Genomic DNA, 23944 nt, shown 5'->3' with positions numbered 1-23944 from the left:
GTAAGCGGGGAGGAGGGTGTCCTGCAGCCACAAGCAGCCAGGGTGGTAGGCCCCAAGGCTGAGTGAGTGAGGAGGGCCTGGGGCAGAAAGTGGCCTTCAAGTGAGCCCTGGGAGCTAGCCAAGGGCACAGGCAGCCCAGGCAGAGGGGAGGCCTGGCCAGGGCCAGGGTGTGTGGCTGGGAAGTGGCAGCCTGGGCAGGACAGGGTGGCAGGCAGGTGGCACATGGTGCTGCTCCATCCACTACCCATCCATCCATCCATCCATCCATCCATCCACTTACCCATCCATCAATCCACCCACTCACTGACCGTTCCATCCACCATTCCATACCATCCATCTATCCATCCCCCCATCCCCCCACGTATCCATGTACCATCCACCCACCCACCATCCCTCATCCTTCTCTCCACCCACCCATCCACCATGCATCATCCATCTATCCATCCACCCATCCCTCCACGTATCCATGTACCATCTACCCATCCACACATCCACACATCCATCCACCCATCCATCCATCCACCTACCCATCCATCAATCCACCCACCCACTGACCATTCCATCCACCATTCCATACCATCCATCTATCCATCCCCCCATCCCCCATGTATCCATGTACCATCCACCCATCCACCATCCATCATCCATCCACCCATCCATCTACCTGTCTATCCCCCACCCATTTGCCCATCCATCATCCATCCACCCTGTCAACTACAAGCCATGTGCCCTGAGTCCACTGTGTCCTGAGTCCACTGTGTCCTGAGTCACTGTGTCCTGAGTCCCTGTGCCCTGAGTCACTGTGCCCTGAGTCACTGTGCCCTGAGTCCACTGTGTCCTGAGTCCCTGTGCCCTGAGTCACTGTGCCCTGAGTCCACTGTGTCCTGAGTCCCTGTGCCCTGAGTCACTGTGCCCTGAGTCACTGTGTCCTGAGTCCCTGTGTCCTGAGTCCACTGTGTCCTGAGTCCACTGTGTCCTGAGTCCACTCTGCCCTGAGTCACTGTGTCCTGAGTCACTGTGTCCTGAGTCCACTGTGTCCTGAGTCATTCTGCCCTGAGTCCCTGTGCCCTGAGTCACTGTGTCCTGAGTCCCTGTGTCCTGAGTCCACTGTGTCCTGAGTCCCTGTGTCCTGAGTCACTCTGCCCTGAGTCACTGTGTCCTGAGTCCCTGTGTCCTGAGTCCACTGTGTCCTGAGTCCCTGTGTCCTGAGTCACTCTGCCCTGAGTCACTGTGCCCTGAGTCCACTCTGCCCTGAGTCACTGTGTCCTGAGTCCCTGTGCCCTGAGTCACTGTGTCCTGAGTCCCTGTGCCCTGAGTCACTGTGCCCTGAGTCCCTGTGCCCTGAGTCCCTGTGTCCTGAGTCCACTGTGTCCTGAGTCCCTGTGTCCTGAGTCACTGTGTCCTGAGTCCACTGTGTCCTGAGTCCACTGTGTCCTGAGTCCCTGTGTCCTGAGTCCACTGTGCCCTGAGTTCACTGTGTCCTGAGTCCCTGTGTCCTGAGTCCCTGTGTCCTGAGTCCCTGTGTCCTGAGTCACTCTGCCCTGAGTCCACTGTGTCCTGAGTCCCTGTGTCCTGAGTCATTCTGCCCTGAGTCCCTGTGCCCTGAGTCACTGTGTCCTGAGTCCCTGTGCCCTGAGTCCCTGTGCCCTGAGTCACTGTGTCCTGAGTCACTGTGTCCTGAGTCCCTGTGTCCTGAGTCCACTGTGTCCTGAGTCCCTGTGTCCTGAGTCACTGTGTCCTGAGTCCCTGTGTCCTGAGTCCACTGTGTCCTGAGTCACTGTGTCCTGAGTCCCTGTGTCCTGAGTCCCTGTGCCCTGAGTCACTGTGTCCTGAGTCCCTGTGTCCTGAGTCACTGTGTCCTGAGTCCACTGTGTCCTGAGTCCCTGTGTCCTGAGTCCCTGTGTCCTGAGTCACTGTGCCCTGAGTCACTGTGTCCTGAGTCCCTGTGTCCTGAGTCCCTGTGCCCTGAGTCACTGTGTCCTGAGTCCCTGTGTCCTGAGTCCACTGTGTCCTGAGTCCCTGTGTCCTGAGTCCCTGTATCCTGAGTCCCTGTGTCCTGAGTCACTCTGCCCTGAGTCACTGTGTCCTGAGTCCCTGTATCCTGAGTCCCTGTGTCCTGAGTCCACTGTGTCCTGAGTCCCTGTGTCCTGAGTCCCTGTATCCTGAGTCCCTGTGTCCTGAGTCCCTGTGCCCTGAGTCACTGTGTCCTGAGTCCCTGTGTCCTGAGTCACTGTGTCCTGAGTCCACTGTGCCCTGAGTCCCTGTATCCTGAGTCCCTGTGTCCTGAGTCACTGTGCCCTGAGTCACTGTGTCCTGAGTCCCTGTGTCCTGAGTCCCTGTGCCCTGAGTCACTGTGTCCTGAGTCCCTGTGTCCTGAGTCCCTGTGTCCTGAGTCACTGTGTCCTGAGTCCCTGTGTCCTGAGTCCACTGTGTCCTGAGTCCCTGTGTCCTGAGTCCCTGTGTCCTGAGTCCCTGTGTCCTGAGTCACTCTGCCCTGAGTCACTGTGTCCTGAGTCCCTGTATCCTGAGTCCCTGTGTCCTGAGTCCACTGTGTCCTGAGTCCCTGTGTCCTGAGTCCCTGTATCCTGAGTCCCTGTGTCCTGAGTCACTGTGCCCTGAGTCCCTGTGTCCTGAGTCCCTGTGTCCTGAGTCCCTGTGCCCTGAGTCACTGTGTCCTGAGTCCCTGTGTCCTGAGTCACTCTGCCCTGAGTCCACTGTGTCCTGAGTCCCTGTGTCCTGAGTCCCTGTATCCTGAGTCCCTGTGTCCTGAGTCCCTGTGTCCTGAGTCACTGTGTCCTGAGTCCCTGTGTCCTGAGTCACTCTGCCCTGAGTCCACTGTGTCCTGAGTCCCTGTGTCCTGAGTCCCTGTATCCTGAGTCCCTGTGTCCTGAGTCCCTGTGTCCTGAGTCACTGTGTCCTGAGTCCCTGTGCCCTGAGTTTGCCCTTTCGGTTTACCGTGAGATCTGAGCCTCCCGGGGAGCTTGGCCCTGCCTCCTGGGAGACGCATCATGGCCCCAGCCCATGGCTGTCCATCTTTACCCCTGAAAGGGAGGCTCCCTCAGGCTGAATGACACCCACCGGGACCAGGGCAGCATCACCCACCTGCTCCCATGATGAGGCCTGGGGCGCTGTCCTTGGTGTGCACGGTGCCCGACACATAGGGGTTGTCTGCCCAGCGCAGGTGCAGATGCAAGTGACAGTCAGGCTGCAGGGGGAGAAGGGGGCGTCAGCAGGGGAAGTAGTGTCTTGGGGAAAGCTCGGCCTGTGGGGTCCGGGGAGAGGGCAGAGCCTGGGGCGCTTGGAAGAGTGGAGGGGCAAGAAGCAGGGCTGTGCTGGCCACTCGGCGAAGGGACAAGGACAAGGACACATGGTCCAGAGGCCCTGGGGGTGGCGGGAGGTGGAGTGGGACCAGCAAGGCATCCGGGGGACAGGTCCATTCTCTGCTCTGGATTAGTGGCCCTGCGTCATCTGCGTGAGGGGCCAGAGCTCACGGCTGGCCTCAGGCGCGTCGGCCCTCCCAGGTCCCTGCTGAGCACTTGGCCCCTGGTCTGGGTGGGGCGGGCCCAGGGAGAGCCATGCCTTCCGCTGCTCCTGCCCAGCCCTGCCCAGGCGACGTCCTGCTTGCTCGCACTTGGGCTGGAGGTGGACCCTGTGGTCACTGGACACTGGAGGCACAGGCTGAGGTCCCTTTTGGTGCCCTGTGGGGCCACTGACTGCCACATATTCCTCTCTCCAGCTGTCTCTCCTGGGGCAGGGGGGCTCTCCTGGCACCGACCAGAAGGCAAGGGCAGGTGAAGGGCAGGCCGGGGCTCCAATGCCCCATGAAGGACACAGGACAATAAGCTCCAGTGGTACCAGAGCTGCCCAGGCACGTGGCAGACGGGGCTGGTCCTCTGAGCCTGCCAGGGTAAGGACAGGGGACCAAGGGCAGGCTGGTGCCCAAGAGCTGGTCCTGACGGAGGTGAGCCGGGCACTGGGGGCTGGTGGGCTGCAGGGAGCCCCTGGCCCTCAACGACCTCCCCCAGGTGCCCCTTCTGCACACAGGAGCTGGGGGCGCTCTCCAGAAGGCCAGCAACCATCACAGACACACAGATGGACGGAGGGTGAGGGACGTGTTGCCAGCCACCCAGCACCCAGCTCCTGCCTCGGCCTGTCTAAGGGACCCCTGGGGGGCCCAGCACGGGGTCTCTTCAACAGTTCAAAACCATTTCCCCACCGAGAGGCATGATGCTGAAGCATATCTGATGGCCCCTCTAGTGACAGCACCTCGTCTCCCCAGCCCTGCCAGCCCGGTGACCCCGGAGAAGACACCGACCCCAGAGGACGAGAACAAAGGAGGCCAGGGAATCCGCGGCCTCCGGATCCACGGAGGAGCCCAAAGCCGCTGTTCCAGGGGCTGGTCCAGGGCCTCAGCCCCATCACCCTCTCTGTTTTCCAAGCCTTCTGCCAGGAGCAGGAATCGCTCCTGGGGAGATAGGCCCCGGACACAGTCCACCTGACACCTGAGGCTGAGCAGGGGCCTTGTCCACCACGCCCAGGTGGGAAAACCCGGCCTCCCAGTGGGGCTTTATTCTGGTGTCTTTTGTGCCCTGTGGGCTCCCATGTCCCTTGCTCAGGTGCTTGAATGCCTGCCTGGGCGCGTGCTTTCTGGTTCGCTTCCATTTTTATAATTTTAGGGTTGGAACATAATCCTGCAAAGGCCATTTCCTCGCTGAGCTGCGTACTACAGACGAGAACCGTTCCCAGCAGAAGCTTGCTTTGGCAGATTAATACGACTCAACTCTGCCAGGAGCGCACGCCCTCCGCCCGTCCCAGCGGCTCTGTTCTCGGTGGGCGCTGACACACGGACTCAGTCCCCACACAGCCGGGCAGGTGTCGGGGTCCTCTGGGGTCACAGGTGGGGGCCTGAGCAGGGGGCATCGGAGCTGGGCAGAGAGCAGGCCGCCTGCTGTGTGCCGGGCGGAATCCCAGCCAGGTGGGCATCCTCGGCTGTGCTCTGGACGCCGGGTCAGGCCCACCACGCGCAGGCGCAGGCACAGGCCCTGGACAGGCAGAGCCAGGCTTCCCACTTTACGCATGAGAGGACTGTGGCAGAGCCACGAGGGGGTTTGGCCATCCCCTGTGGGGGGTCCTGCCCGTGAGGGGCTTGCAACTGGCAGAGTCAAATGGAGAGGCAAGACGCCCAGTGGGTTCTCCTCAGTGGAGTGGACAACGGGCAGGGTCTCTAGGCGTCAGTAGGAGTTCTGTGGGCAGGGAGAGGGACGGGGCATCCTGGGCTTGGGGACAGTGGGAGGGGGTTCCTTGCGGCTTGCTCTGTGCTAGGGCCTGGGAAGGGTGTGCAGGCCATTTCACGTCCCCCTCACCAAAGGCCACCAGGGATTGATACCCTGTTCCCTTCCAGCAGAGGCTCAGAGGCAGAGGGACGCAGACCGTGGCGTCAGCAGGGGGCTGAGCTGCAGCTCTGTCAGGTCCAACCCTGGAGCAAGTTCCAGCCCTGCCCCTCCTGAGCAGCCCACGCTGGGCAAAGGTCAGGCAAGCTCCCCACAGAAGCCAGGAGAGAGGCCCTGGGAGAGGTGGGCCCCCGGGCAGGGGACAGCGAGGGCCTGGCTAGACCCATGGCCTGGCCAGCCTCTTTCCCTGCTGCAGCCGGCCGTGAGCTCACCTCAAGCCAGGGCAGGGAAGGCCAGGGCTCCTAGCGCTGCCTTGCCCTCCTCACCAGCAGGGGCCACACGGGGCTGGGCACCCAGAAACTTGGGGACTCTCTAGGATGCAAGGGGCACTGCACACCTGTGTCCATGCAGAAGCATCCCCAGGCGGGTGGGTCCTGCATAGGAGCCCATGGCTTGGCCACCCCTTGGTCCCGGCTCAGGGGCCTGTGGCCTCTGGTGGCAGGTATCACTCTATGCCTCTCACCCCCTCAAGCAGAGTATGTCCCCAGACCTGGCTGTTGGCCAAGGAGACGTGGCAGGTGCCACAGGTGGGCTGGGAAGCTGCCGGCTGCCCCGTCTGTCCTGGGAACCCACCTGCACTGGCCCCAGAGCGGGGAGGCAGGACAGGAACATAGTCACTCCCTCCCTGCCATCCAGGGAGCCTGTCCCTGGTTGTGTGACACAGCACGCCATGGCTACAGCTCCCTGGGCCTGTCGGTCTCTGTGCCCCTCTCCACCATGCCCAGGGCGGGGACTCGCATGTCTCAGGTCCTTCAGTCACTCCCAATGCCCCCGGGGAGGCAGCAGGCACCCCACGTCCCCACAGAGGGCAGAGCACTCACGGGCTGGCAGTGGGTGGGCTTCCCGTTCATGTCGGTGCTGGGCGGCCTCAGGTGGTCCCAGTCGCGGCCCTTGTTGTAGGTGATGAGCGTCGTCACCTTCCCGTCAATCTTCTGGTTGGCCAGGAAGACCCCTTTCACCCCTCTGACCTGGGAAAATGCAGGAAGGACTGTGAAGGCCTGTGGCCGCTCTCTACAGCCCACACAGCCACCGTGTCCCCGCAGCCTGCTCAGCCGGAGCTCCTGCTAGGGGTGAGCCGGGCCTGGGGCAAGGCTTCCAGGCCTGGGCTCCAGGAGGCTGGTTCTCTCAGCTCCAAGGCCTGGACAAGTTGCTCCCAGGACCAGCTGACCACTCGACGGTGAAGCAGGTCCCCTGGCCTGCCCATGACCCCAGCCACGGATCTCATCCAGAGCTCAGGGCTCACCTCACCTCACTCGGTCGGGCCTGCAGGTCCCACACCAGGGCTCTGCATCTGGGTCCCCTCCTGGGACTCCAGCAGCTCAGTTGCCACTGGAAACGTCAGGAGCAAGGGCCGGGGGGTCCATGCTAACCCAGAATGCTCTGGACGGGCCCAGGCTGTCACTGCTTTCTCCCTCAAGGGTCCCCGAGGCCCAGGGCTGTGGTTCGCCCACACCCAGGGTGGTCACTAGTTGACCTGGAAGACGAGTGCAGGTTTTCCGTTCCTCAGTTACACCCGCACTCCCGCACAGAGATATTTCTGCAGGCTCCTGCTGCGTGGATGTCTTGGGCCCATGTTCTGTGCTGTGAACAGGCTCAGGACTCCTGCTCGCCCCACCTGTGGGCAGCGGTCGGCCTCAGCACAGGGCTTGCTATTATTTCTTGCAAAACACCTCAGGAGACTGAGGCTCCGGGAGCTGTGTGGAACCCCAGGTTCTGCACCCAAGGACTGTAGTTACGCTGATGGAAATAACAGTCATTAGTGGCTTCTAAGTGGCAGGCGCTGAGCCAAATACAGGCCACCGTGTCACTCCTGCAGCCCCAGGAGGCTGGTGCGTCTGCCGTCCTCAGTGTGCAGGTCTGTGGGCTGTCCACCCACTGCGGGGCGCTGGCGGGACGGGGTTGGGGGTGGAGCGTCGGCATCCTCTGCTGTGACAGCAGGCAGGGCTTGGCCCTCCAGCTCTGCAGGTCAGGAGTCTGACAGCGTCCCCCCGTCCCGTCAGCAGGGCTGCACCCCTCTGTAGCTCCAGCAAAAGTCCTTAATCTCCTCCAGGAGCCTCTTGGCCCTGCGAGGTGAAGGTCACGGTTCAGAGGACTAGGATGTGGACATTTTGGGGGCCACTATTCTCCCACAGTCGGGAGGGGTTGAGTGGCCTTTCAGAGCTGGACCCTGTGGGACTTGGAGGCTGGCTTCATGGGGTGATGCAGGGCAGCAGGGTTGTGCTCTTTGCCTTGGGACATGGTCTTATAGGCACAGGTGGGTGGAGTTAGAAACCCAGCAGGTGCCTAGCGCTGGGCTGCTTCTCGGCTCTCGAGCGAGCTCTGACCCGTGGCGAATCCACGCCTGGTCCACTGTGGGCCTGCAAGGCACAGCGGGAGGCCGTGACCTGAGGTACCCTGCCTGGCCTCTGCCCATGAGGCTTCGGGGTGCTCCTGCTGGGGTGGCAGCTGCAGGCCTGCGGACCAACCTGCACCACGGTGGCTGTGCTGTCTCTTGCTTGCCACTGTCCTAAAAGACGGGGACTGGCCCTCCAGACTCGGCACCAGCAACAGGCTCCTCCAGCCAGGCCCAGCTTCTCAGTGAGAAGTGGCTCCAGGCCCGGGACCCAGGCTCCATGTCATGGGGCTGAGCCTGGCTGAGCTCTGTGCCCAGCTGTGGGCCTGTGGCCAGCTTAGCCATGGACAGTGACGGCCTGGGACCACAGAGGGCATGCTGGGGTGAGCTGGATCTCAGCCCTGCAGGAGAGGGCACGAGGAGCTGGTCCTGGCTCAGGGCCCCGGGCACAGCCCCTGTGGGCTCCAGGCTGCGGCTCACCCGGCTCTTCACAGACACCCCGTGGGTGCACCCTGCCTGCCTGCAGTGTGCTGAGCCCTGCTGTGCTCGGGAGTAGCTCTGATGAATGGGGTCCCTCGTAACCCACTGTTCTTTACTTTTCCTGGGACAGTGGCACCACACTGTGGTTGACAGTCCAGAGGAGCCAGGAGCAGGCAGCCCTGGGCTGGTGCTGCTGTCCCTGCTGACCTGGGGTGTCTGGGTTGTCCGCCTTCTCTGACCCTCAGCTTCCTGAGCGGTGCATGGGCTGAGTACCCTTCCTGCTCCCTGGCTAGAAAAAGTCCAGGAGGGGAACCTGGTGGGCAGGGCTGGGGACACCGTGGCCCATCGAGAGCCCTGGCCGGGAGCCAAGAGTCTGCACCAGAGCCTCCATCCATGCTGGAGCCGGAGGCCAGAGCAGAGGAGGCTGGCAAGGGAGACAGAGGAGAACGGGACCCCAGGGAGGGCAGCTCACGGCTGGCAGGGGAAAGAGGCCCCGGGCACTAGGCTGGGGCAGGACTGCCCCGCGTGGAGGCCAGTTTCCATCCTGGGAGGGAGTTGAGGCTGCATCTGTGTTGGGAAAGGCTCCGCAGATGCCCTCCAGTGCGGTACCCACTCTGTGTGGGGCTGTCCCTGGACCCCCTTCTTCCCATTACCAAAGCTCGCACTGAGTGGCCACTGCACTCTGAACCTCCTGAGGTGTCTCCCGGACTCGGGAGACCTGCACGAACCCTCTTGGCCTAATACGTTTGGCCCTTCAGAGATGTTTGCAGACCCCTGAGACAGCGTGTAGGGACAGGACAGGGAGGGGTGCCCCTGCCGCGAGCCGTGCCCACCTCGAGGACGTCGATGACCACGCTCTCCTCGGCCTGCCGCGAGCTGCGCACGTTCTCCAGCACCAGCGTGTAGTGCACTCCGCGCGGGTCCGACTGGTACAGGTTGTAGGTGTCCACCTGGTACCACTCCTGCACTGCCACGAACACCTGGCTCTCGTCCGTGCTGATGATCTGCAGGTCCTGGGGGACAGTGGCGGGGTCAGGGCCGGCACGGCCGCGGCCCCCCTGGCTCCCTTGGGGTCAAGCCATCTGGATCTGCACCCTGGCTCTCCACGCGAGGCTCTGTGGCCCTAGACAACCCCTTCACCTCCCCGGGGTGAGGGTTGGACCCTCCATACCAGGCCACCCTCCTCCTGCCCCCTCAGGCAGGCTGTCCTGCCACCCAGCGGGTTCCTCCAAGCACCCACATGGCCAGCATGACCGGGGTGGGCTCCCTGCCCCACATGGGGCCAGCGCTGCCCTGGCACGGGGATGCAGAGCTGGATGGCGTCCAGCCCCCGGGAACGTAGACGGGGCAGGAGGAGTCCCAGGGCCGACCCAGAGCCTCAGGTCCCAGGATATCTTCACTGCCCGATGACCCGACACGGGAGCTGTGGTCAGCCTGCTTCCCTGTGCAGCTGTCACCCAGCCTGGGGCCCCAGGGCGGTCAGGGAGGGCTTCCCTGGGAGGGAGCGTGGAGAAGGGAGCGTGGGAAGGAGCAGCCGGCGCTGGTTCAGCCTGGGCTTCCCCCTCGGGGAGCGGCAGGCCAGGCAGCTCCAGGCTCAGCAAGGTGGTCTCGGGTCAGTTCAGATTAGAATTCAGAAAGAAAAGAAATCCCATGAGGAGGCAGCCAGGCTGGCCCTGGTGGTGGCTCCTTCCCCAGGCCACACGCTGCATGGGAGCCTGGACAGAGGCAGCCACACGGCCTGGTCTCTCAGCCATGCTCTGTGGCTCTCCAGCCTCTGGCTTGGTCTTCCGTTGATCTGAACCTTTGTTTTTTTTGCATGGGGACTGAAACCCAGGGGTGCTAACCACTGAGCCCCATCCCCAGCCCTTGTTATATTTCATTTAGAGACAGGGTCTCGCTGAGTTGCTTAGGGTCTCACTGAATTGCTGAGGCTGGCTTTGAACTTGCAACCTCCTGCCTCAGCCTCCCAAGTCGCTGGGATGACAGACACGCACCCACGTGCCCCGTTTGTGCTGAACGTTTTTTGCCCTCTGACCCTAGGGTTCCCAGGGTGCGGGGCTGCGGGTGGCCACTGCCCGGGCTCTTCTCCCTGTGCAACCTCGGGCTGAGCCTCGGGTTCTGCGGCCAAGCTGCATCCTCAGCTGTGCTGACTCTGCACACGGAGACCCGGCCCTCCACCACGCTGCCAGCTGGGCCCTATGCTGCGCAGCTGAAGGGGCCTTTGTGGAAGAGAGAGGTGACATCGTGGAGCACCTGCCATGCACCCGGAAAACGGGACAGCCCATGGCTGTGTCTGTGGACATGACTGTGACACACAGAAGTGAAAGGCACCAAGAAGCAAGCAGAGCGGAAGGGTCACGGAGGCCCCGGGGCCTGCTGGCCCCTTGGGAGGTGGGAGTCGGTGGGTGTTCAGGAAGCTCCCTTGGGAGCCGTGGCCGAGGGGCTTTGTCACCATGGCTGCCCACCAGGGGGCCTATGTGTCAGTCTGGCCATGGCAGAGCTTCAAACTGCGGTCAGGCTGAGGCTCTGCAGCCCGGGTGCACCGAGGCCCTGTGTGCTGGGCATCGGGGGCGGCTCCCCAGCAACTGGCATTCCTGGGGGCTGCATGGATTCAGATTTTGGTCCTCTGTGCCTGGCAGATGCCCTGCGTAGTGGTCCCTGGGATCTGGGACCAGGGACAGGGCAGGAGTGGCACCGAGTGATCTTCAGTGCCACCCTGGAGAGACCTGGCATTAGCACTGAAGATGTTTGTGGGACTTTCTGACCCTGACCCTCCCACACCCTTTCCCACGGTGGCTTCTGTGGGACTTTCCTGACCCTGACCCTCCCACACCCTTTCCCACAGTGGCTTCCTGTCTCGCACGTTTCCTGGGTGCGCTTTCTCTGCCGTGGGGATCGTCCTGGACACCGCTCTCAGGGACAGCATGCTGTGCTGTGCAGAGGGACATTCCACGCTGGTGAGCCCTGGGCATTTTCAACAAGAGAGAGACGGTCCTGGGCTCCCACAGACCCGCCTCTGGTGACCTGCTTGACGTCAATTCTGAGGGTGACTGTGGAATTGGCGATGAGGAGCCTTTTCAAGGTGCTTGGGAGGCTGTCGAGCTGCGGGTGCTTCTCGCTCGCTGGCAGGGTGGAGGCCGCACACCTCCCTCCGGGTGCCCAGACAGAGAAGGGGCCCCTAAAGTCCTGGCAGGGGGAGTGTTGTAGGTGTGGTGAATTCCACATAAAGTTGCATTGACGTTTTTAAGAAATGAAGCGTGGCGCGTCCACCCCATTGTTAAGCCCGTGTGTGCCCAGCCCCGGAGGCTGCGGAGATGCCTGCTCACCAGCAAACGCGACCAGGCAGAACTCGGTTCCCTGCCAGTAGTAAAAACGGGGGAGGGGGGGACTTAGAGAAGACGGACAGTCACTCTCCTGCAGGCGAAAGAGGTCCAGGGGCAGGCAGTGCAGGGTGGGGGCTCCACTGGTCACCAGCGACTGGGCTGCTTCTTGCCACGGCTCTACTGCCCCAGGACGTGGCCCTTGTCCTCGTGGCCCAGAGGAGCTGAAGCTCAGCCACTGTACCGACACCCGGCAGCAGGAAGGAGACAGGGAGGAAGGCTGGGCTCCGGAGGGACAAGGAAACTCCATGAACGAGTCGTTCTAAAGCCTGGCCTCTGTGGCCTCTGTGGCCTCTGTGGCCTGTGGCCTGTGGCTGCAGGGGAAGCTGGGAAATGCAGTCCTCCTGCAGGCAGCAGCGTGGCAGCTGAACTCTGGGTTTGCTGCTCGAGATGAAGGGCAGGGTGGGCATGACGGGGCCCCACGAGTGTCCACAGTAACCCAAGAGACGAGGACACGAGGGTGTCAGAAGAGAGGGACAGGCAGGCAGGCGGGAGGGAGTTTGGGTGGAGAAGCAGCACATTCTGATGAGCACAACAGCAGAAACTCCCACAGACCTGATAAGCAGGGCGCGGAGGGGCTGAGAGAGCCACCTGGGCGCGTGGGCCAGAGCTGGCTGCGCCTCTGGGGCTCTGTGACAAGACTGGCTCCATCTTACTGAGAACGGCTTGTGAGTGACAGGTGGCCCGTCTCCGGGGCTGTCACGCCGGCTCCTGGCCTCTGCTTCAGCAGCCTGCGGGTGGCTCTGGCTGCGCTTGGCGGTCCCCGGGCCTGCTAGAGCCATGCTCACGTGTTTTGGGGCCGGCGTCCTTGGCCACCGCCTCCCCCCGGCCCCCGCGCGAGGACTCCAGGGTGTGTCTGCTCGATGCCATCCGAGGGCTGCTAGTGCTGGCTGGGCCACTTCAGGACCCTCCAGGTCCACCTGCCCCGGGGGCCTCCGAGAGCCCTCTGCCGGACCTTCCTTCCCCATGGGGACGCGCTCTGTCCCTTCGCTGGCTCCTGTCCCTCGAGGTGCTGCCTTTGCCAGCTGCTCTGGATTTCCTCCTGATGCCTGGTCCCCGCGTCTCGAGACCCCTGCCGGGTCCGGTCTCCGTCCAGCAGGTCCAGCAGTGGGCCTTTCTCAGGATGGTGTTGATCCGTTTTTTAGCCCCTGTGCTGGGTGGCCTGCCCCAGCATGGTGGTGGCAGGTGCCATCTTTTAGAAAGCCACAAAGTCACAGGAAGACACACCCTGTGTCCAGGGAGTCCTCGCGCTTCACCCTGAGGAAGTTCAAGAGGCCCGGGGCCCGGCCCTATGGGCAGCAGGGATAGGAAATGGCCCCCGCGTCCAGGAGTGTGGCCTGGCCAGGAAGACCCTGTCCTTGACCGAGGGTTCGTCACTTAAAGTGGGTTTCGGGAATGGTTCTAGAAAACTCCTGGGGACGAGAGGCCTGTGGCCAGGACAGCTGGGGGGGAGGGAGGCCGTGAGAGCCTCTCCTCTCACTCACATGAGGCTGCGCAGGATTGAAAAGGGAAGAAAGATGGGGTGAGGGGAGGAGAGGTTATAAATCCACCGTAAAACAACCGAATCTGTTAGGAAACTCGAGCCGCTGGCTGAAGCAGAGGCTCCGCTCTGAGCCGGGGAGAGGCTGGGCTGGGGGCAGCGGCCTGAGAAGGGGGCATGGCCATGGCTGAAGGCCACAGAGGTCATGACCTGCGGCCACAGGCTCTTTAGGACCCCTGCCAGCTGGGGAGCAGGGAGCAGGGCGCTGGGGGGACAAAGGCCCAAGGCACAGGTCCCTTCTGTGCTGCAGCCCCCAGAAGTGACAGTCCCTCCCCGACACAGCTGCGCCTGCTCTGTGCACCCAGCCAGGCCCGGCTCCGTCTGTCAGCCTGCTCCTCCTCCTCTCCTTTCCGACTCCTTCTGTCCTTTCTAAGGAGATGCTCCAAAGGCCTCGGGACCCTTCCCACTCTGGCTCAGGGGCTCGGAAGGTGCCAGCGCAGCAGCCCGGGAGCCAGGGACGGTAGAGGCCCAGCCCCGGCAGGAGGCCCAGCTGTGCTGTCCTGGGCCACCCCTGCTCCCTGCCTCTGGCCCGGCTCTGCCCAGGACCCGGCTCTGCCCTGCGCCCCAACGGCTTTCCCCAGCTCTTCCCAAAGGGAACCGTTCCCAGTCCTGGGGCCTCAGTGCACAGAGGTGGCACTGCTGCCGTCCACGCGCCCCGCCTCTGCCTCTGTCCTCTCCACAGCGCGCTTCGGGAGGAGCAGCCGTTTCAACGTCTATCTACCCGACTGTGGCTGCCCCGCATCTGGAAACCCCACAAGGGCAGGAGCCGGGCACCTGGTTTGCAGCTCCAGCACCACCGCCTAGCCCCGTGAAGGATTTATAGTTGGTGCTTAATAAATGTGTGTGGAGGAGCAAAACCTCGGGCTGTGGCTGTGCAGTGTGCACAGTGGGGCAGAGATCCTGCCAGCCCCCTGGAGGAGGATGCAGCATGAGGCTGGGCTCACTCCCTGAGGCCTGTGTTAGAGGCCTGCTCTTGTTTCCAACTAGATATGTGACCTCCAACAGCTTACTGAGCCTCTCTGAACTTCCTCACCTTCCCTGCATCCCTGGAATAACACATTGGCAGGGTGAGGGTCACAGTCAGGTCCTGAGGCAGGGCTTGGGGCCGGGTTAGGGCAGCCCCAGGACCTTTCCTGCCTGTCTACCCAACGGAAGGAAGCGTCATTAACGGAGCCCCTCCTGTGTGCCGGGCAACATACCAGGAAGCCAGAAGGCAGAGGTGAATAACAGAAACCCTCCCTGCGCTTGGCGATGGCAGGTAAGAGCCTGGGAGTTCAGGTCACCAAGCTGGTGTCAGCAAGGAGAGGGGCAGACAGGGCGGAACACAGAGGCCTGGGCCAGCTGGGAGTCACAGGCAAGTGACATTGCTCCTGAGAAGGCCTGTGAGCGAGCGCTGGGTCGGTGTGAGGCAGGCGGAGGGTGGGCACAGGCCCCGAGGCAGGGCGGAGTGGGCACCCTGGAGCAGGAGGATGGGGGCGGGTGGGGAGGCGGGTAGTGGCTGGCCACCTGTTCCTGCCAGTCCTGGCCTGAGTCGCACTGCCCGCCAGGCAGTGTGGCCGGGGCGTCTGGCCCCAGCACCAGGGGAGGGGGCTGCCCTTACCTTTGGCAGCGCGTACTTGGGCAGCTTCATCAGGACAAAGTCACTGCGTCCATAGGAGACATAGTATTTAGTCCAGTTTGTAGACGTCGCCTAAGGAAGGGAGGGAGGGAGGGAGGAGGGAGGGAGGAAAGAAGGGAGGGAGGGAGGGAGGGAGGAGGAGGAAGGATGGGAGGGAGGGAGGGAGGGAGGAAGGAAGGGAGGAGGGAAGGAGGGAGGAAGACCATCGTAAGGGGCTGGAGTTCTGTCAAGCCTGGCCATCCCGATGGACACGGCACGCTGTCAGCTCTGAGGCACCCTGTCCCTCAGCTCCTGTCTGCCTGAGACGGACAGACAAGGAGCCCCGTGCCAAACGGCCCTCCCTGGGAGTCCAGGCGGCCCCTGCTCCAGGCCCTCCTCTCACGGCCCTGATCCCCAGCATCCAGGTCACAGGACTTCTCTTAGAGAGAGTGCCTTGGAGAGCCTCAGGCAGAAGAGACCAGAGATGCCCACTGAGCCCTGGGCAGGAGGGCAGGAGGGGAGTAGGGAGGAGGAGAGGAGGGAGGAGGGAGAAGGGGAAGAGGGGAGGAGGGAGGAGGGGAAGAGGGGAGGAGGGAGGAGGGGAAGAGGGGAGGAGAGCAGGAGGGGAGGAGGGGAGAGAGCAGGAGGGGAGGAGAGAGGAGGGAGAGGGAGGAGGGAGGAGGGAGGAGGGGAGGAGGGAGGAGGGAGAGGGAGGAGGGAGGAGGGGAGGAGAGCAGGAGGGGAGGAGGGAGAGGAAGGAGGGAGGACGGGAGGAGAGGAGGAGGGAGGAGGAGAGGAGGGAGGATGGGAAGAGGAGAGGAGAGCAGGAGGGGAGGAGGGGAGGAGGGGAGGAAGGGAGGATGGAAGGGGGTAGGAGAGCAGGAGGGGAGGAGGGAGGAGGGGAAGAGGGGAGGAGAGCAGGAGGGCAGGAGGGAGGAGGGCAAGAGAGAGGAAGGAGGAGGGCAAGAGGGAAGAGGGAAGAGGGAGAGTGGAGGGAAAGAGGGAGGAGGGAGGAGGGAAAGAAGGAGGAGGGAGGAGGGCAGGATGGAGGAGGGAGGAGGAGAGGAGGGAGGAGGCAGGAGGCAGGAGGGCAGGAGAGAGTGGCCGCCCCACATAGCTCCAGGGCCCCTGTAGCAGAGCAGGCCTGTCCAATGGGACTTGGGGCTGCAGGGGACACTGTGTCATCCCCATGGGCCTGTCCATCATAGGTCACCCAGCAGCAGGCCAGGACAAGGCCACTGTCGCCTGGTGGAAGAGACAATGTGGGGCACCATCAAGTGTGAGAGCCATGGAGAAGGTGGTGGTCCAGTCCGAGACTGGAACCCGGTCCTGGCCGGGAGCAGGGAGCCTGCAGCTCATCCTCCCTGAGTCGGACACCCTGGTGTGGTCCCTCCTGGACAGGACCCTGAGATGTCTGGTCATAGGTGACTTGTGTCCTGACAGTCCAGAGCCACGTAGCCCCTGAGCCCCCCAGTGCCCCTGCCAGGCTTCTGCCCTCTGCCTGGGCACCACACTGAGGGCACCCCTGTTGGAGCTGCTGGCGGTCCCAGGGCAACGCAGGCCACACTGCCCGCGTCAGACAACACTCTGTGTGACATACGGTGGCCTCTGCTATGGTGGGCCGTGGACACTTGCAGAGACGCAGGCAGGTGCTGGAGGCCGGGACAGGTGGTGCGGGCGGGGAGCCGGCACAGGGGAGGGAACCGCGGTGAAACCTGGCCTGGGGGCCTGGCTGGGTCAGGGAGGTGGGGAGGAGGGTTCTGCAGTGTGGAGGTGGGAGGGGGCTCCAGGAGGAGGGGCCTGCAGTGGAGATGGGGTGGGGGGCTCCAGGAGGAGGGGCCTGCAGTGGAGGTGGGAGGGGGCTCCAGGAGGAGGGGCCTGCAGTGGAGATGGGGTGGGGGGCTCCAGGAGGAGGGCCCTGTAGTGGAGGTGGGAGGGGGCTCCAGGGCCTGCAGTGGAGATTGGGGGGGGCTCCAGGAGGAGGGGCCTGCAGTGGCGGTGGGGGCAGGCATCAGGGTGGGGGAGAGCGCAGCATTCCATGGCCAGGGACCTTTGCCCAGTGCCTGGGTGCTGGCCGAGAGCAGTGGAGACGGGGCAGGGCTGGGGGCAGGCTGGGCAGGGTCAGGCCCCTCAGGCTGCTGTGGGGGCGGCACTGCCCTGCCTGTTCCAGCCCAAGCTCCACAGTGGCCTCAGCTCACGCTGTGTGGGCAGGAGGGCAGAGAAGGCTAGAGCGTGGAGGGCCAGCCCTTGGGGGAGGGGACACTCTAGGGGCCCTCTAGGCTGTTCTCAGCAGGAGAGCAGATGGGACCAGTGACCGCAGCCAGAGCACCTGCCTCTGGCTCTCAGAGTGAGCTGGTGACAGCTCCAGCTGGCCTGAGGACAGGGGCCTGGGGAAGCCACGGCCACGAGGAAGCCCCCCGCCTGGCCAGGCGACTGGAGTTTCTGAGCTGGCTCGGACCTTGTGGTTGCTGCGGGTGGCCCATCTGTGACTCAGGGCACTGGGGCACAGGCAGCAAGTCCTCGTCACTGGGGTGTGGACAGCTGGTGGCTGGCAGTCAAGGGCAATGCCCAGAGACAGCCTGAGTGTCCCAGGTCACTGAAGAAACGAGTGGCAGAATGGGTTTGGGTTTGGGGCCAGAGGCGGGAGGCTTCCGGTGGGCAGCTGCTGGGTAGCACCAGCAGTGCCCCAGCCCAGGTGCTGGCAGTTAGGGCCTCGGGGTGGCGGCAGGGGCAGTGTGGGTGTGGCCCTGCTGAGAAGCCCTTGAGAGGAAGGCAGCTGTGTTGTGGCCTCTTCCCTGGATGCCCCCATTTCCCGAGCGTCTCCACCACCTCCGTGCCCACCGCCACCTTGCAGAGCCCGGAGCAGCCTCACCTTAAAGAAGACGTAATCGTCCTGCACGGTCAGCGAGCTGTGGTCGATGGGGCCTGTGAACGGGGCTGTTAGTGTCTTATCGGAGCAATTGTGGATCTGGCAGGTGACGTAGCGAAAATCTGCAGGAGATAAGAGCCAGCCCAGGGCCGTGAAGTGTCCAGTATTCAGACTGCGACGACCGAGCATTGGCCTGATGACCCTGCCCTGCTGTGGCCGTTCTGTGTGTGGGTTCGGATTTTAAAGGACCTGCCCTGTGGTCACACCTGGGGCCTGCCCAGCCGCCCAGTTGGGGAGGAGGGTTTGGGGCTGCAGGGGACACTGTGTCATCCCCATGGGCCTGTCCATCATAGGTCACCCAGCCAGGAGGGCTGAGAGGAAACTATTAGGTCCTCAGCACTGGGACCAGCCGTTGCCCATGGGTAGGGACAACCAGGTAGCAACAGGCCCTCACAACCCCTGACCTTCAGGGCCCCCACCCTCCCAAAGGCCCTGACACCTAAGCAGGGCGGGAGTGTGTGGCACTGAGTGTGCTTATCCCCGACTCAAAGCAAAAGCTCCCCGCCTTCCTCGGGTGTTTACGTTGGGCACGTTGGGTGCTGGCCCGGCCGGGCGGCTGCGTCTGTGGGTGTGGGAGCTCTGCAGGTTCACAGCCTCGGGAGCCTGCAGCCTTAGGGACGCTCTTCCCAGCTGGTGGCCCAGGAGTGGGACTTGGCTGACACACCAACTTGCAGCCCAGGGAGGGACACGGAGGCCACAGCACCTTGGGCTCACCTCCTGCCTACGGCCCCGGTGTCAGGGTGGCATGAACAGTTATCAGGGCTGGCTCTGGGCCAGGAAGACCCACACCCTACGTCCACTACCACCAAGAGAGGGAGGGCCGGGCCTCCATGCACAGCTGAGACGGTAACACAGAGCAGGCACAAGGGCGCCTCTGACCCCAACCAACCACCAAGCATGCTGTAGGGTGGCCATGGCCAGCTCAGATTGTAGGGCTGCTGGCCTGCAGGGACTCGGTGCGGAGTGAGAGCCAGACTCAGGGGCAGTCCCAGGTCACCCACACTGTGCTCACTCACCCACCCCCTTGCCCCCATTGGCCCTTCCTGTCCCCAGCAGGCCTCGCTGTCCTGGGCCTGGTGTCTCCTGAGCTAGGCCCCCGTGAAGGTGCTGCTGGGTTGGAGGGAATGCCCTGCTGTGCCCACTGCCCTGTGCTGTGCCCACTGCCCTGCTGTGCTGCCTGCCCAGTGAAGTCCCTGCACAGGGAGCGAGGCACCTGTGGGCCTCTGGCCTTGCAAGTAGAGATGACCGCCCTCTGAGAGAGCAGCCTGGCACGAGGTCACCATGGTTGTGACATGGGCACTGGGCTCCTTCTGTCCGTGACAGGGAAGAAGCCTGGCCAGCCAGGAAGGGGATTTGCAGAGCTTGTGCAGATCCTCCCAGGGTGGCCCTGGCTCCTGTGCAGGGCATTAGCACTCAGCAGTCTACTGGGACACGGGGGAGTCCACAGCCCCAGCTGGAGCTCGAGGCAGGGCCCTGGGTGCTGTGAGGCACAGAGGAGTGGTGGCAGGGGTGGGGGCTCTGGGGACGGTGGGGAGGCGGGAGGGCCGTGAGCGTGCAGAGTGGCCCTCTGGTGGGCCAGGCTGGCGGGAGGGTGGGGCGAGATCGGGAGGGGGCACTCCAGGTCCAGCGAGCCTGGCTCTGAAGGGCTGCCCGGCGGGCGGGGTGTTTGCCAGGTGGGTCTTGGGGAGCGTGGGGCCAGGCGACCCTGGGGGCTCTTCAAGTGCAGCTGGCTGCTGTGGCCCCTCTCTGCCAGGATGGCTGGCCCCTCTAGGACGTGGGCCTCTTTCTCCCTGGTGGGCAGCTGGGTGTCACAAGGACAACCTGCCCTGCTGTGAGTGGTGTCCTTGTGCCACCTGCACGGGGCCAGGGTGTTTGGGGCTTGGTGAAGACCCCAGAGGATGAGAGAGGGTGGCGGGAGCGGGGGAGGATTCTCCATGACCTTGTCTGGCAAACAGGCCTCCTCTGAGCTTTGGCCGCTTGGTTATCAAGAGGGGACCCACAATGACCGCGGCCCACCTCCCGGCCCCGTGGTGGGCCCCACAGAGAGCTGAGGACGGGGAGGCACCTGCCCTGGGTCTCAGTGGGACTCCACCTGCGGGGCCCAGTCCCCACAGGGACCGCTGCCCTGCTGCCCACCAGCCCTGCCCTGGTTAACACGGCCTGGCCAGTCTGCACAGGGACAGGCCCAGCGGCAGAAGGGAGAGCCAGGCGTGAGCAGGCAGGCGTGGCCAGCAAGCACCTAGCACAGGCCCGTCCTCACGCCCTGACCTCCCCCTCCCCCGCCCAGCACGCCCCTGCTGCCCGCCATGCGGGTCCTGCTGCTGCTAAGGTAGTCCTGTTGGCGCCATCACGCACCAGGCAGGGGCCTGTCCTGTTCATATCTGCATTTGGTGGACAGAGGTACAATCTATGGTCCTCTCATCTCTGTTGTTCCAGAACATTCCATGGTGCTCAAACACCCTGGGCTCTAGGACCCTCTGTGGTTCCCTTCCCAGTGCTCCTCCTGGAGGGATACAGAGCAGCCTGCGAGGCCCTGGCTCCCTGGAGGAGGCCAGTGGGCTGGGCAGCCCGGCCCCTGTCTCGGCTGGGGCCGGGGGAGCCCGCACACCTCAGGCTCGGCACACTCTGGCAGGACAGTGTGAGCAGAAGCGTAGATGCTCAGGGGCCAGAACAAATCACCCTCTTAATAGATTTTTCGGCTGGAGTGGAGCTCCGTGGCTTCAGTGGATCCCCAGCGGGGAAACAAGCACATTTAAAATCATGCCTCTTCATAACACGGCACAGTCGGCCTGCAGGGCCACCGCTGAGGCTGAGCAGGGGCAGGGCTGGGTGGGGTGGGGGCAGGTCACCGAGACCCCTGCAACCACGCCCCTCCTCCTTACCTCCACTGAGGTCCTGGGCTTCCAAGTGGACCAGGTTGGGGTCGGTGTCTACCCCAGACACAGCCCTGGAAAAGAACAGGTGGAGATGGCATCAGGGTGGCCAGCATCAGATCCCCACACCCCACTGCCTCTTGGCCCTCCTGGGTCTGAGGTCTCTGCCTCTGTGCCTCCCCAAGGGCCTCCTGCTCCTGCGGCAGACGAGACCTGGCCTCCGCCTGTGGGAGCCTGGTGTGCGGTGTTCTGTCCCCCTCCCATTCACAGGACGGTTTACGAAGCTCACCCTCCTTCACGGGGGCCTTGCTGGCCACCTCAGGAGGCAGCAGCTGGGGCTGCCACGCTCGCTTCACAAGTAGGGCCGCGCAGAAGAGCGGGTGGCCTGCCTGAGGCCACACAGCCACCACAGGCCACCACAGGCCACCTGGGCTTCAGCCGGGACCCAACCTGAGCCGCTGCCTGACCCTTTGCCCTGACCTTTTGCCCCGACTCTGGGTCACTGCCCCGCACAGCTCTGCTCTGTCACCCCGAGCCCTACCCCAGTGCTGCCCCAGGGACTGCCCCAATTCTCGTGTGGGGCACAGGCTCGGGAGGGCAGCCTGCCTGTGTCACTGCCCTGGACTGTTAGCTCCAGGCTGCCCCCTGCACCTGGGCGGACTGCGTGGCCAGGCACATATCATGAGGAAGCCTACTGAGGCAGGGAAGTTCTGTCACTTGTCTCAGGCAACGTGGCCCTGACCCTTCAGACTCTGCCTCTGCACGGAGTGTGACAGCGTGACACAGGGCTGGTGGCTCCTGGGCCTGCTTGCGCTGCTCCAGGGCTGGCTCCAGGAGCCCGTGGGCCTGCTGAGCCAGCCCACCCAGGCCCTGGGGTTGGAGACCAGTGACATAGCAGTGTGGGGTTCCTGCCAGTGTCCTCCCTAAGCCCATGTCCACCCTCCCAGGTATGTTCCTATGAATGAGAGGGAGACAGAGGAGAGAGGAGAGTGGGCTTCCCCGGGGCAGGGTCAGGCCATCACCTGTCCTGACAGCGCGCTTGGGGCAGAGCCTCAGGTGCAGGCCCTCCTGGGTGCTCTAGTTACCTTACCTCACTCAGGGCAGAGCAGCCCTGGGCACTTGGTCTCACCCATTTCACAGATGAGAATTCCAAGGCTCAGGCAGGTGGAAACACGAACCCAAGTCAAGCAGCTCATCAGGAAGATCTATAGCCCAGGACCCGCCACCCAGACCACCTCCCCCACCGCACATGGAGATAGGGCGGTGCGGCCACAGAGGACAGGAGGGCCCTCACCTGCCCTTTCCCCAGGCCCTGCCCCGAGCTCTCACAGTCTGCCCTCCCATAGTCACACTGGCCCTGAGACTGCTGGCCATGGGCAGCGCTTTTCCCCTCGGTTCTCAGCTCCAGGTAGAGCAGGGAAGGCAGGTGCCCAGGGCCAGCACAGCCGAACCCTCTGTGAGGAGCATCCCCTCTCCGCTGACTCCATCGACATCTGCTGGCTGCCCCTGGACCACTGTTTATTGAAAGCCACGTGCCCCCGGCCACTCCCTGTCAACCTATTGTGTGTACTTAATCAGAACCTGCAGAGCACTCTCTATGTTGGGGTTCAGGATTCAGAGGTGAATCAGTCACAGCCTCTGCTCTCCAGGAAAGCAAGGCTAGTAGGGTGGCCACATTTAACAAAACCATCGGCCCATCTGTCTATCTTCCACCCATCCATCCCTCCACCTACCCATCCATCCACCTATCCACTCATCCATCCACCCACCCATCCACTCATCCATCCACCCATCCACTCATCCTTCCACCCATCCACTCATCCATCCACCCATCCACTCATATTTTCATCCATCCACTCATCCATCCACTCATCCATCCACCCACCCCTCCATCCACTCATCCATTCATCTATTCATCCATCCATCCACTCATCCATCCATCCATTCACACATCCATCCACTCATCTATCCACTCATCCATTCATCCACCCATCCATTCACTAGTCTATCCATCCATCCATCGGCCCACCCATTCACCCATTCATCTTTTCACCCATTCATCCATTCACCCACCCATCCACCTATCCACTCATCCATCCATCCACCCACCCATCCACCCATCCACTCATCCATCCACTCCGTCTATCCATCCATCCATCCATCTACCCACCCATTCACCCATCCATCCTCCCATCCATTTATCCATCCACCCACCCATCATACTCATCCACCCATCCATCCATCCATTCATCCATCCATCCAGTTACCCACCCACCCATTCCATGCATGTGTCCATCCATTTACTGAGCACCTACTATGTGCTGTTTCTGTGTCAGATCTTAAAATATAAAGACCTACTTGGCGTCTCCCTGTCCTCAACAGTCACAGTCTGGAAAAATGTCTGAACATTTTCCCCAGGCTCAAAGTCTTTGGGACGGAGGTTGTCGAAACACCATGTCTGCTGGCCACGGAGGTGGGGCTGGTGGTGGTGTGGCTCAGGAAGCAGTCTGTTTGTCACTGAGCAGTGGCACCCGCCACACAGGCAGAGATGGGGAGCTCTCCCCCATCTTGTGGTACGAGAGCAAATCTTCATCCAGGAGAGGGTGGAGCTGGCTCTTGGGGCTGCAGTCTATTTGGCACAGCACCTAACGGGTGTCTAAGTGCCTTCCTTGGCGAGAAGGAGGGGGAGGAGGAGCCGTCCCCCGAACACCTACGCACTCAGCCCCGAACCACGCGCTTCACAGTCATGACTGTCTGGTCCTCACAGACAGAGCAGGGGTGTCGCCTCTGCTTCATGGATAAGCAGCCGAGGTGGGGGGGCTTGGGGCGTAGTCACTCAAGGTGCCATCCTGGGCTCAGACGGCCGGGCTCCCTCTTGGGCCCGGGCCCGCCCCTTGAGGGAGCCCGAGCACACAGCCACATCAGCTGTGGCCTCGGCTCCACAGTCCTGAGCTGCCGGGCTCCCGGCTCTCGTGGGAATCCAGGGGGCCTGCTGGCCACCCGGGGCCCTGTAGGAGGCCAAAGAAGGGGAGCAGAGGCGCATCCCGGGTGGCACCTCGCTGGTCTCCAGGGAGCCAGGACAGGGTCGGAATCCATGCTGCCCCAGTGCCCGCCCAGCGGGGGAGCGTGAGTCGGAAGGAAGGGAGCTGAGCCAAGGTCCCCCGTTTCCCACACTGAGCTCCTCGGTGGTGGCTGTGTGCACACTCCCGTGCACCGGGGGGGTCTGCTGGCTTCAGCCTCCGCCTCCCAGGACCCCCAGGAAACTGGAGCCGGAGCCGCGGTCCTGCTTGCCCTGGATGTCCAGCCAGCCCCCCTGCACAAACCCCTTCCCACCTGCCACACCCGCTCTCAAGGACACGTGCC

At 63.2% G+C, this 23944-nt stretch overlaps 1 protein-coding gene across 2 annotated transcripts in view; it reads right to left on the bottom strand.

The window, feature by feature from the left end:
• Positions 1-23944, bottom strand: part of Sorcs2 (sortilin related VPS10 domain containing receptor 2) — a 403770-nt gene that overhangs the window by 31943 nt on the left and 347883 nt on the right. For both annotated transcript variants that reach the window (XM_046423462.2, XM_046423461.2), the window contains exons 6-11: positions 20591-20655; positions 17652-17770; positions 14783-14872; positions 9096-9275; positions 6272-6418; positions 3103-3205 (exon numbers count right to left, since the gene is read on the bottom strand). In XM_046423462.2, the coding sequence (XP_046279418.1) occupies positions 3103-3205; positions 6272-6418; positions 9096-9275; positions 14783-14872; positions 17652-17770; positions 20591-20655 (704 nt within the window). The remainder of the gene's footprint in view (positions 1-3102; positions 3206-6271; positions 6419-9095; positions 9276-14782; positions 14873-17651; positions 17771-20590; positions 20656-23944) is intronic.

Source organism: Marmota monax, unplaced genomic scaffold (genome assembly GCF_021218885.2).
Source record: "Marmota monax isolate L192 unplaced genomic scaffold, Marmota_monax_Labrador192_F-V1.1 WCK01_AAM20220418_F8-fsc00009, whole genome shotgun sequence".
NCBI lineage: Eukaryota > Metazoa > Chordata > Mammalia > Rodentia > Sciuridae > Marmota > Marmota monax.
The sequence above is the reverse complement of the archived record's forward strand: the minus strand, read 5'-3'. Positions and strand labels throughout refer to the sequence as shown.